Source organism: Emys orbicularis, chromosome 5 (genome assembly GCF_028017835.1).
Source record: "Emys orbicularis isolate rEmyOrb1 chromosome 5, rEmyOrb1.hap1, whole genome shotgun sequence".
Classification (NCBI taxonomy): Eukaryota; Metazoa; Chordata; order Testudines; family Emydidae; genus Emys; species Emys orbicularis.
The window spans coordinates 119,159,921-119,173,573 of record NC_088687.1 but is presented as its reverse complement, the minus strand read 5'-3'; the positions used below and the strand labels follow the sequence as shown (position 1 = coordinate 119,173,573).

The following is a 13,653-nucleotide window of genomic DNA, read 5'->3' as shown; positions in this document are numbered from 1 at the left end:
TAGGGGAAAATTACAGTTTAAAATCTACTCTATAACAATTTCAGCTCTATCATAATTTATAGAATATTCATAGAATAGAATATAAATAGAATAGTGTAGTCAGAATGCAGAGAATATATTTTATAACTTCTTATTCACCCAACTGCTGAAACAAATGAGCTACCTGACATATGCACATGCTGGCTGCTTAGTTTGTCATAATGTAGAACTTCTTAAGAAGCACAGCTTTAGATGATCTGCACTACTGAATCCCCAAAATACAATCTGCTTTGTCCTTATTTAAGGACTACATCTTGGAATACACATGTGAATTATTAGTAAATATATTTGTTTATATTTTTAGTGCAACATTATGTTTTTAGTCTGCAGAAAGCATATCCATAGCTGATGTACAATATTAAAGTCATTAAAACAGCTTCTGAAGCTTTTTCCATGCACACCAGCCAAAGTCAATATACCACCAGTTAAATAATGCATTTTATAATTATAGCAAATATTTAACTTTCAAACAAACATCCTTTTGCTCTCTCAGAATCAACAGCAGCAGTTAACACGATGGTTCACAATTAATAAGGACCCAGGAGAAAACCCCACAACAATCTCTTCTTTTCATCTGCATATTTATGAAATTTCATCAATTATTCATGAATTGTTTACTACTGGGAGTGGTGAATATAACAATCGTCTCTGCTGGAGAAGCAGTCAGTGCTTTCTAAAATGTTACGAAGCAGCATAACTTAATCCTAACCCTGCTATAAGGAAATTGAGGGACATTTTTAGGGCCTGATTGTTCTGTATGAAACTACTGTTTTCTATTAACTAAACTTCAATTTTCCTAATTGGTCACCCCTCACACCCTCCCTTCAGAAACCTAGACATACAGCCATAGTGTGATTCATCATGCAATCCCCCAGAGATACAAAAATCTTACAGAAACCTCTCTCTGATGCAGCAGTTACCTAGCAGCACTACCTAGCAACCCTGTAGTTTGAGATTAATCCCAGAGAGGTAATTGTAAAGTCATATCTAAAAGACATTTTGTTTCAAGTACGCCATTCAAAGGTACATAAAAATGCAACATAAAAATGCTCTCGCTTCTAACTAATCAGCCCTACAAATTAGAAATGACTACACAACAGTATGACAAGCAATTTACTTGTTGCTTAGAGAGGTCTTCTTTGCTCAACTCTCTCTCAACACAGGCACAAAGGCTCCAATTCCACTGTTGGCTATATGCATACAGCTTGCTTTGATTTCAGTGAAAGCTATCTGTACATTTCTGAGGGTAGCTTTTGGCCCAAAGAACTTTCAGAATCATTGTTCATGCGTGGTTGCTGTGTTCTATTCTGCATGCTAAAGAGTATGTTCTTCTCTTGACGTGCCCACAAAACTCCCATTAACACTAATGGGAGTTACACATGTGCATTGGGGAAAGAATATGGTTCTTTATTTCAGCTCAGCATTTTATCTCCAAACTAAACCTTAAACCTTCCAGATATGTTTTAGTCTGTGCACTAAACTGCCATCACATACTAAATATTTTAAGATGTTTTCTGAGTGAACTTAATGCCTGTGCAAGGTGCCAGACAGACAGCACAGGAAACTGAAGTTTGACAGAAGCTTGCCTTGCTGCTGACATTTCATCACTTTGCCTTGCTAATATGGCTCAAGGAACCCTATCCTGGGGGAGGGAAAGGGGGGGTGGAATGATTCAAGTCTTTTCATCCATTAAGTCCTATGTCTCTGTTAGGGTTACCATATTTCAACAATCAAAAAAGAGGATGGGAGGAGCCCCGCCCTAGCCCCACCCCCGTCCTGCCCTAGCCCTGCCCCTTCCACTCCCTCCCACTTCCCACCCCCCTCAGAATCCCCAACCCTCCTCCCCACTCCTTGTCCCTTGACTGCCCCCTCCTGGGACCCCTGCCCCTAACTATCCCCCAGGATTCCACCCCCTACCTAAGCCTCCCTGCTCCTTGTCCCCTGACTGCCCCCTCCTGAGACCTTCCCTCCATCCTAACTGGCCCCCTAGGACCCTACCCCCTACCTGTCCCCTGACTGCCCCCTCCTGAGACCCTCCCCCCATCCTAACTGGCCCCCTAGGACCCTACCCGCTACCTGTCCCCTGACTGCCCCAACCCTTATCCACACCCCCACCCCCAGACAGACACCAGGGACTCCCACGCCCCATCCAACCACTCCCCACCCCCTGACAGCCCCCCCCCCCAGAACTCCCGACCCATCTAAACCCCTCTGCTCCCTGTCCCCTGACTGCCCCCTCCTGGGACCCCTGCTCCTAACTGCCCTCCAGAACCCCAACCCCTACCTAAGCCTCCCTGTTCCTTGTCCCCTAACTGCCCCCTCCTGAGACCCCCCCCCACCCTAACTGCTCCTCTAGGACCCTACCCCCTACCTGTACCCTGACTGCCCAAAACCTTACACCCCCAACCCCCAGACAGCCCCCCCCAAACTCCCAACCCATCCAACCCTGCTCCCTGTCGCTTGACTGCCCCCTCCAGAATCTCCCTGCCCCTTCTCCGACCCCCTGGCCCCCTTACCGTGCCGCTCAGAACAGAGTGCTGCAGAGCAGCGTGCTGGGCAGCAGGGGAGGGGGAGCAGGAGCAGGGGGAGGAGCTCCAGACTGCAGGAGGCCCAAGGCGAATGGCCGGACGGCGATCTGCGAATGCAGGGAGGGGGAGGGAGGGAGAGAGAGGAGGGGAGTGATCTCAAGTTGCAGGGGAGAGGAGGGGGAAGCGGAGGAGGGGTTCTAGAGCCCCGTGCGAGTGTCATGATCCGGCCAGCTGCCCTGTCAGCCGCGCGCGCTCTGCCTGGGGGGGAAATCCAGACATTTACAAATTCCCCCTGGACGCTATTTTTAACTCAAAAAAGCCGGACATGTCCGGCAGAATCCGGACGAATGGTAACCCTAGTCTCTGTCAGACTACCTACAAAGGGAGTTACTATAACGTGGACACATTTTCACCAAGGAATGGACTTAGAACCCCCACTTTCACTGAACAGGCATCAGATGGTAACAGTTTTTATACATCACCATACTAGGGGATAAATTTGAACCAGTAAGCTGGTGGCAAACAGCTCGGTTACTAATTCTCTGAGCCATCAAATCACTCAGTGCATTCAAAACCATCAACCATCACAAGGAAAAATATTGGGAAAAAGACTTCTCCTTTAAAAGAATGTGTTTGATAGGGTAAAAAAAAAAAACGCAAAAAAGAAAGTGCATGCCTGTATAGTACTTCTCCTCTAAAGCTAATGGGAGTATTAGTCACATAATGGGAGTTACATGTCCATAAGATACTCGCCACTTAATCATGCTGAACTTCCATTGACTGAAACTTCAATGGGATTTTTGTCAAAGTAATGAGTGAAGTACCTGGATGTTAGGACCAACTCTTGCAGTCCTTATTACTAATGCCAAGATACTGTAATTGCACTCAATTTTTTTTTTTTAATTTTCTGCTATATCTTTGTTCTTTAAATCCAGTTTTCTTTGACTACAGTTGGTAATTGATTGAGTGTAGTTCTGTAACAGCAATTGAGTTATTAACAGCATAGATAGCCTTGCTTACCTTAAATCTTTCCGAAACTCCTTCAGTGATGCTGATTGTGAATTCAGCTATCTTGGGGGTACGAAATTTTCCTTTCTTGCGATCAGGTTCATATTCTGTTTTTGTTTTGACCACAACCTGATCAAAAACAACAACAAAAAGTGATTACTAGTTAGATCAGCACACCCTAAGGCTCATTTCCTAAAAACAACTAGCTTTGCACTGACATGGGAGTATTCTTGGTCATAGCTTTACATAGGAAATAATGTAAATTTCCCAATACAATTAAAAGGATACCATTGTCACATTCTGGGGTGCAATCTGGACCGGTGAGGAGTTGTCACTACCTGCCCTGTAACCTTGGGTGCCTCACAATGCTTTCCTGTTGTAACTTCCAACCTGGGCCGCTCAAAACTAGCCTACCAGCATGCAGATCACACCCAGATTGTCTGTGTGCTAGACCGCCCCGGTTCAGCAGCTCTGACCCCAGCAACTTGTCAATAGCCTCACTCTGGCTTCCACCAGTCTTGGTTACCACTTGCAGGGTGACCCCAGCACACTCCCAGTCCCAAAACCGTGTGCCTTGCAATGTCCAGCCTTCTTCTGGACAGTTCAGAGAAATAATATTGTTTGTTTATTCCTCTAAAGACACAAAACAACATCACAGTTTATTAAGCTAACCAGGGTAAATACACACTTCCCTTTAAACACAGCACTGAGTAAAAAGGAAAAAAATTAACAAAATAACATAGGTTAAGTGAGTTCAAATATAAGGAGAGAAGATAGAAAGAGTTACACAAGTAAAACAAAACTAAATATGCTTCTAAAAGCCTAAAACTTAATCTAGCAAGATACAGGCTTTATTCAATATAGTTTCTCTCACTAGCAGGGGTGCTGGAACAATTTTTATAGTAGGGATGCTGAGAGCCATTGAACCAAACCCTGTTTATAATGGAAGCCACTTCAAGCGAGGGGTTGCTGCAGCACACCCTCCCCCCCCCCCATATTTCCAGCACCTATGCTAACCAATCCTTCTTCTTCAAGTCTTGGCTGACTTTCCCTCAGTCAGCACCTTCCACAAAAATACAAGGCATTGGCTTCCCTTGTCTTATTAGATTAAAGATCTTTGCCTAAGCAGGTTTCCCCACTTATATTCAGTTCCAAACCCCTCCCTGCCTTGGTTTTAAGACCCATCTTTCTCAGCTTGCAAGAACTCTGGCCTCTTGTGTCCGTCTAGTGGTGGATGCCAAAGATGGCTTCCATCTTTACTCTATCTTCCAAAGTCCAATGAACTTGTTTCAAGAGGCAGGATGACCTCATACTGTTCTTCCCTTCCTGTGGGCTTCTATTGTTTGATTCCACCATGCTTAATTTACATAGGGACAGGTTGACAGCTGTGACAGTCCCTCCTATCTGGGCATGCATTCATAAAAGACCTTACATGATGCATTAATATTGCATTCAATTGGTTGATTCAATTGCTTATCACTTGAGGTACAGCTCCCCTGTCTGTATAGGCTAGTAAACCTTTGAAATGGATTCTTCTGAAAAGTAAAACCCAGACCAGGCTTCTGCGGGGTGTAGACACCATCCTGTCTTCGTCCCCACTTGTTAAATGAGTTTTCCTCCACCTCTTGTTAGCTTGATGGGCCTGTTTACTGCTTATATGTAAATTGATGGAAACACAAATTCCTTTGTTCAGGATACCTGTTTAACAACTCCCCCACACACCTGGTTTACACTCTTCGTTATAATTGCAGCATAGATTCATAATTCTTAATACCCATTGCATACTTACATCATATAAGAATATTAATGAGTGAGTTATTAGTTTTCAAATGATACCTCATAAGGCATATTTTGTGCAAATATTATTACAATAGTGTGTAGGGTGTAAATGCAGGGGTGCTTTGGGTCACAACCACCAAGTAATCTTTTTTATTCATTTTATCTACTTTCACTGGCATCAAACACACCACTGATGCTAACTAAGTAATTCTTCCTATTACATATAATTCCCTCATGGAGGACATGAAAATTAAAATATCCTTCCTATCAATTTTACCCTTTTTCAACTAGCAAATACTGACGAATATCCCTTCCATGTGTTTTTGAGGAAGCTGAAGGGAGTATATAATAGAAAGACTATTCCACAAATGGTTGGTTTTGTTTAAACGCTATATTTTATTTATGCATAGGGGTGTATGTGCATGTAAGCACATCAGAAATGCAATTGGTTAGTTCAATCCACTATTGGTTAAGATCAAATATGATGTGTTGCTGATTTTTTTCCCTTTCCTTTAGTATATTTTAAGAGCAGATATAACGGTCACAGTTCAGGGCAACTGCACCTGTATTTCCCCTCACTGGTCCAGCAAGGGCACCTACTCTCCGGCTTTCAGCTTCCCAGCTGTTGTCCTTCTGGGTGACAATCCACATCTCTCTCCCTTCTGACCAGGGTATTTCCAGGCTGCACAGTTCCTTGCCTTAACTGTGTTACTCCCAGCACAGACAGGTTGCCCAAGGACACCTACTTGCTTTCTCTTCAGAGACTGTTACCAGGTGTAATTGCTACCATTATAAGGTACCACACAACACTTCCTATGCAAGCCTATGTTATTCTTAAGGTAAAAAAGCACTACAGAGAAGATATACTAAAAACAATAAAAGCACCTATACACATATTAATAAGCTTACTAGAGATCACCCTAACAGAGTCTGTCAGGAGCAGTCCTTCCACCCCTCACCCAAGGGGATTCCTTCTGGTTACAAGCTCATCACAGCTTCAGCTCAGAACAAGCACCCAGTCTTACGGGGCCTCATTAGGCCCAGTCCTTCCAATCCTTCCCAAAGGATTGGGGCCCTCTCTGGACCAGGGCCCTGTCCGTTTACTGGATCAGGAAGAAGGCCAAGAGCCAGTTTAAAACCAGTCTGTTTATCCCAAAACTCTTCCTTTGTCTGTTGGTCCCTGGAAAATCCAGTTTGAGCTAGTATATGTGCACCTTTCTGGGGAGGAGGCTGGGGAAGCGGGTTTCAAAGGGCTAATAACAGAGGCAGTACATTAGCCTCTCCCTCCTTACTAGAGAAGATACACAACAACACATACACAATTGCCTTTTTAGTACAATGTACCCCAAAGGTATTAACCCAAATTCAATACGATTTAGCTTAATTCAATAAAGTTTATCTTAATTCCATAAGGTTTGTTCAGGATATTGTCACAATGGTCATCTCTATCAGCTTCAGGGGAATTCAACTATTGAGGTTTGAAGCCAGAGATTGACTGGATCAGATAGTCAATTAAGAGGTCAGTTAAAAAACAAACAAACAACAAACACTAGCAGATGATAACATAGCAACAATAGCAGTATTCTTTCACAGTAGCATTCTGGGACTGAAAGAAGTATAGGTCCATCCACCTACCTATCTACATACTGTGTTCTGCATGTATGCTGTGATACTGTTCAAGTGTCAGGCTAACTTTAAAAAAAAAAAAAAAAAAAAAATTACCTATGGTAATTAACTGCACACAGGCCTTCTCCATAAAGAGACTTCTCCTGAAATCCCATAAGGCCCTAAAAGCCGCATCAAACAATTCTGTGTCATCATCGTATCCTTAAAATATTCCATACCTCAGTCATGTCCCTATTAATCTCATGAATTTTAGTGAATACAAATCTAGATTCCTTTATTCCTTCACAAAGTTATAGTTCATCATCTTCTCTGCCCCATTTTCAATCTTCTACAACTTTTCAATATCCTCCCTATAGCATCGCATTCAAAACTGGGCACAATCCTCCCTTGGTACAAAGCCTTGAGGATCTGTTCCATATTTTGTAATCTTCCAAAGAATATAACTCTGTATCCTTTTTGGCTTTAGGGCCCAATACTGTCATTAGATGAAACCCATTGATGTCAATGGAAACTATACACCTCTGAAAGCAGAACTGTGACACTTATGCCAGACACTGAACTGAAAGCTTTGGGATTTGCCTACTTTCACAGCTGAAACAGTGTCTTGAACATGTGATGGTTTGGGCCCAATGCCACAAACGTACACAATATCTTTAGAATATTGCATAGATGTGCTTAGTTTTGGAAACTAGTTTCCATACATCCTATCTTCATTTTGATTATAATGGTGTTCAATGGCATCATGGGAGTTAATTGGTCTTGGGTTTTTGGATTTTTTTTTAACCCCCCTCCCCCCCCCCCTTCATCATATTGCATAATCTCAGGCATTTAAAAAAGAAAATCACATCCAACTGACAGTGAACATAGTTTTATCTGCCTGGTTATATAATGTTTTCTTTTGTTTAACATAACCAAAAATATACTTAAATCAATTCAGCCTTTAATTTAGAAACTGTCAAAGCCATCAAATTCTTAGCATTAGTCACTACTCTTCATGAAGTTTTTATGCTTCATTGCCACACCAGAGCTTTGTAACTGCATAATAAGCTTGGATATGTGAAATATGTACTTACATTTATTACACAAGACTACACTGCTACTTCAGAATTTGATTTCTGTCAATCCTTTCTACTACTGGCATCTTTAATATGAGCTCTATTGAAAATAAAACATTTAAGTCTGTATCAGTGGCCTACAAGCTAAGAAGCATTTTACCTGGCTGGGGCCAAGTGGGCACAAAAGGGACCCATTGAGGCCTATAAAATACTCTTCTACTCATGTGTAAAATGATTGCACAAAGGAAGGGAAACACACACACACAGTTGGGCAATGGGGAAAGAAGAAATGCTAACCAAATATTTGAGTCCATAACTTGCCCTTGGTTCTGCTCACACAACTCCTGTTGTCTGTTGACTGCCCAGTGCTACTTGACCATGTACTAATCAAAGAACAACTTCCAGTAGCAACAAAGTTAGCACAGCTCTTACTGGATTAACCACAGTGGCTCCATTTTGGTTAAGCTGCTGCCTGTGGACCACAGGGGTTCCTGGTTCAAGGCTCTGCTTAGCAACTGAGTAATATAACGTGCACACTCAGCAAGTTTGGCCTCTGGATGCAGGACCCTGCTAACTAGTTGTCTGCTCACCAACTGGCAGACACAGTCAGCCACAACAACAGTTTTAAAGCCTTAGGGTCCAATTCTGCCCTCAGTACAGCAATTACACACATGTAACTGAGGGCAGAAATGGACTCTAGGGCTCTGAGGATGCTGTTATGGGCTAATCCTATCTAAAGTGCCTGCCAAGTGGTGACCACATACTATACAAAAATGTCAATGGGAGTTACACCCATGTAATAGAGGGTATAAATGGACCCTTGTTGTCTACCATACATGAACATTTTTAGACAATTTTATAGATATTCTCTCTCTAGGGTAAGAACACATGAAATTTTCAAGATATGCAACCTATACCTACCATTTATCTAAGAAGAGAACTAAGCCCTCAAAGATTACGAAGCAAAAACTCACCATGAAATTTGTTACCATATATATATTTAGTGACCATTTGCCAGTTCAAGTTTGGGGCTGCTTATATTATTTTTCAGAAGGTATCAACGCCAGAGACCAGTAAGCTTTTAAGTTATACAAATGGAAGAATGTTTGAAAAAAAACTGTTTTCTTGTATCTGTTCCATTATGTCCCATAATTGATAAGTATTATCAGATTATTTGTGCAGGGAATGAAAAAATGTCTTGAGGTTTCTGTATTTGCCCTTCTGCATCAAAATTTGAATAATCAGGCTTTGCATGAGGGACCACTATGCTGCGGTCAGGGAGGTGAAATACAAGCCTCACCCCCAAGTGAACAGGATATGGGGTGGCAGTACAACCTTTCTTTGATCCACACTCCAGCCTATGGGCTGGAACAGCAGATACTAATCCACACACACCCCCTATTCAGGAGTTTTGAACCACAAAATCTGTTAATTATTAATCTAGTAGCCCAGCCACTATCCCATCCACAACTTCCCCTTTCTGGTTGGCTTATCTGGGGCCAGCATGGAGCCCCTTCTGAGACACACAAGTGATACAGAAGTTTCCTGCATGGCTGTTTTGCCTGAGCCCACACCCTGTGGAGTTCTAAAGCAATGCTTCCACACTGTGGGATGTCTTACAGCCAGCGGGGGTACATTTCACCCACAATGAATTTTCACAGCTGCCTTACAGATTCTGAAGACAAGGGCATACAATAAAAAGAGTGACAACATATCAAGAACAAGCTTGCAAATACTACATTGTATCCCCAAAGCAACAAAGAAATCTAAATGTACTTATCACTGATTTTTTCAGTACCATCTAACCCTATAATACATGTTTTAATGATAACTAATGGCATTAAATGAAAAAAAAATCACTTTTACTGAAATATTTATGATTGTCATTGGCTTAATTATTTATTTGTTTCTCAAGAAGAAATAGCCACTCCTTAAAATGCCCTCTAATAAATGAGATTTCTAAATGGCCTATTATACAAACGATTCTCCTGTTGTTTGAGAGAGATTGGATGTGATTCTCTGTGGTGGAAACTGTAGCCTACTGTACCTTATCAGGAGGCGGGAACTGTAGCTGATTGACATCCAGGGGTGTGATCAAGGGGATAGTGTCAAATCCATCCTCCAAGAGGGGCTGCTTTGTGCTCTTCTCACTGAAATTATTCCCTAGTTTCACCATCCTTCCTGGATTAAAAAAAAAAAAAGTCCTATAAACACACACACACACAAATGAAAACCACAACATAGTGATAGGTCTCAAACTCATATTGCACCAAAAATATGCCCCAAACACACAAATCCTAAAACCCGTTTTTGTTTTGTTTTTTTCAGGCAAAATTTCTTCTGTTGAGCTCAAGTGACCTAATTCCATTTTTTTACATTGCTATTACTTTCTGAATTGTCATTATGAAGGCATAGCTATAATTGTGTCACAGTTTGGGAGGGGGTGTTTCTTTTTGTTTTAAACAGAAGACTAATTGAAACAGTATATTTCTTCCCAGTCCAAGGGTGAATGGCATCCTCTCCAGAGCGCTTTCTGGAAGCCTTGAATAATATCAAGTGGAAATGCAACATCTTTCTATGTAATTTATCCATCCATCCCCGCAGTCCCCTCCATCTACATCGACACAGCTTCCCCGCCCGCCCACCGTCCATCAATCCATTTCCACAGTCCCCATCTCTGCATCTCTCTCTGTCCAGCGACACCGCCCCCCTCTCCGCATCCATCCCTTCTCGCCTTTCTCTGAACGTGCCCATCTCCAGGAGAGGTGGGTGAGAGAGCGGAGCGCAGCGTCCTTCCCCACCACGAGATGCTGGGCATGAAGCTCTCCTCCCCTCTCCCAAAGAGCAGCAGCAGAAAGAATCGCTACCTAAGGGAAAGAACAGGCTTGGACTTACCCCAGCTACTCCTCTGCCTTTTCCCTTTGTGTGGGGCCGGTGGGTGGGTGCAAGGCAGGGGATGCTCCAAGCCCTTCTGCTTCAGTTCTCGGAAATGGCGGAGCTGCTCGGACGCCTCTCCGGAGCGGCTTGGGGCGGGAGGCTGGGTGCAGGGAAAGGATCGATCGGGGATGGGTTGCCTTGGGGTTAATGGGCTTGTGCGCGTTGCTAACAGCAGCAGCGCCTCCGCCGTGACGCATCCGCCGCGTGTCTTAGGGCAGATCCGAGCAGCAGCACAAAGGGGCCCCGGGGGGCGGGGGAGGCGCACCGCTAGCTCCCCCTGCGCCGGCTACTGGTGCAGCTGCAGGGCAAGGCTCCCCCTGCAGCAGCGCTACAAAGGGGGGGGGGCGCAGTTCCCCTTGCAAGGTCCTGGGGCGGCGGTGGTGCGAAGGGGCTGGGGTTGGGTGCATTGCTCCCGCCAGGGTATCCGTGGCACGGAGCAGTGGAGATGCATCGCTTTTCCCTCCTAGAGGTCAGGAGGGGAGCGCCAGGCGGTACAAGCAGGCTGGGCTGTGAGGGGACAATGACCTCACCGGGGCCCTGTGAGGGCTGAAGCAGCGGTACAAGCGGGCTGGACAGAGCGGGGGTTGGGGGGCGTCTCTCTCCCCAGGCTCCCGGTGGAGCTGCAGGTCCCTCCCTGCTCCTCTGGCAGGAGGCGCGGTGCAAAGGGGCTGGGGGCTTTGTTCCTGAGACACGAGCGCTCGTCGCTCTCTCCCCGGGGCAGCGGCGCCCAGCTGGGGCCGAGAAGGGGGAGTGCGGCGCTCCCCGAGCCTGCCCCCTTCTAGGGGCAGAGGAGATGCTGGGGAGCCGCGTTATGGCCGGGGAGGACAGGAAGGGTCGCGTTACCGCCCCATCTCTCCATTCTGCCGACTCAGCCCCTTAACAGGGAGCAGCCCGCCTCCCTCTCCCCGGGGCTCGCACCTGTGAGTCGCTGCGTCCATACACACCCCTGGAGCCAGGCGCCCACGCTTCTCGCCTTAGGCGGGGGTTGGTGAAAGGGGGTCAAAAACGCTGCAATCTAAAATGAAGAAGGAAAATCTGCGCTAAATAAGCCGCCCGGTGCGCCCTGCTCGCTGGTGCAGCCAATCTATCATTTTAATTGCATTGTTTTCCTGGGCCCTGGTAATTGGGAGGACGCGATCCGTTATTCAGCTTTTCTGGCGCTGCTTGCTTTGCTGCTCATGGGCTATGCATAAGTATTTCAGCACCTGCACAACCTCCTCAATGTCAGAGCCAAGTCAAAAAGGAGAGGAGGCCACAGGGAGGGGAGACAGCCCAAGGCAATGGGCCACCTTATAAAGCTCAAGCTGTCTGATGAGTATGGGTAGGAGATTTTAGGATTCTTGTGCTTCCTCATTTGGACAGTTAACTTTGCCCTTAAGTATTTCCCCCTAACCCCAACAGACAGACCTGCCATTCAGATTAGTAAAACACAGGAAGGTCAAAACAAACAGAAAACTAACTCTTGTATTGAAGTCCATGGCACTCCAAGGCAGACACAGATCACAAAGCCCAAGCAAGAGGCCATTTTGGGTGGGGAAATGTGTTACAGGTGCACTCTCCTAATGTCTTCTGTAACCCCAGGCAACCAGTGTGCACTGCTTGTAATCTTGCAGGTGCATCACCTTGTGGAAAGCAAATGTAGGCATCCTGAGGAATACTGATCTACATATTATGAAGTCACTGAGGGGATGGAGAGGATAGAACAAGGTTGCTTAGCCAAGATCCACTGACAAAAATCAAAGTACACCCTCTAAAACAAGACACTGCTCACAATTGATCTTTATAATATGATCATGCCTCTCCTTTCTTGTGTACTTGGTTTATGCTGTAGGTTTATGCTCATTTCATATGGTGAAGATTTCCTTTGTCACCATAAGGGCTAGAGACTAGTTATGTGCCTAACTCCCATTGATTTCAATACCTTTTAGGATCTGGACTTAAGAGTTTATCTATATTTGGGAGTCGGCCATCAGTGCCCAGAAATAGGGATAATAATATCTCTCTGTATCACAGGGGTATTGTGAGGATAAATACAAGATGCTTTGAGATCTACTGATGAAAAGTGAAAACAACAGGAGTCCTTGTGGCACCTTAGAGACTAACAAATGTATTTGGGCATAAGCTTTTGTGGGCTAGAACCCACTTCATCAGATAAATGGAGTGGAAAATACAGTAGCAGGTATATATACATAGTACATGAAAGGATGGGAGTTGCCTTACCAAGTTGGGGGTCAGTCTAAAAAGACAATTCAATTAACAGTAGAATACCAAAGGAGGAAAAATCACTTTTGTAGTGGTAATGAGGGTGGTCCATTTCAAACAGTTGAAAAGAAGGTGTGAGTAAGCCGATTCACCCGATTCCCCGGAATCGGGCCCCGCGCCTAAGAGGGCCCCGCTCCGGGGGTCTTCAGTGGCATTTCGGCGGGGGGGGGGAGGTCTGCTCCGGGGGTCTTTGGTGGCATTTCGGCGGCGGGGGGTCCTTCGGTGCCGCGGAAGACCCGGAGCGGACCCCCAGCCGCGAAGTGCCGCTGAAGCCCCGGACTGCTGCCGGGTATTGGAATCTGGCCCCGCGGGTCATAAAGCCAGCCCTGTGAGTAACGGTAGGGAGAAATTAGTATGGGGCAATTAGGTTTTGTAATGACCCATCCACTCCCAGTCTTTATTCAGGCCTAATTTGATGG

The 13,653-nt window shown here is 45.0% G+C and overlaps 1 protein-coding gene across 1 annotated transcript in view; it reads right to left on the bottom strand.

Annotated features, from left to right (window-relative positions):
• NSG1 (neuronal vesicle trafficking associated 1) overlaps nt 1–11,169 on the bottom strand; it is a 31,049-nt gene extending 19,880 nt beyond the window's left edge. The window contains 4 exon segments of the mRNA XM_065405449.1: nt 3,588–3,704; nt 10,083–10,216; nt 10,931–11,051; nt 11,053–11,169. Coding sequence (XP_065261521.1) covers nt 3,588–3,704; nt 10,083–10,216; nt 10,931–11,051; nt 11,053–11,169 — 489 coding nt within the window.
• Between the last annotated feature and the right edge of the window lie 2,484 nt (nt 11,170–13,653).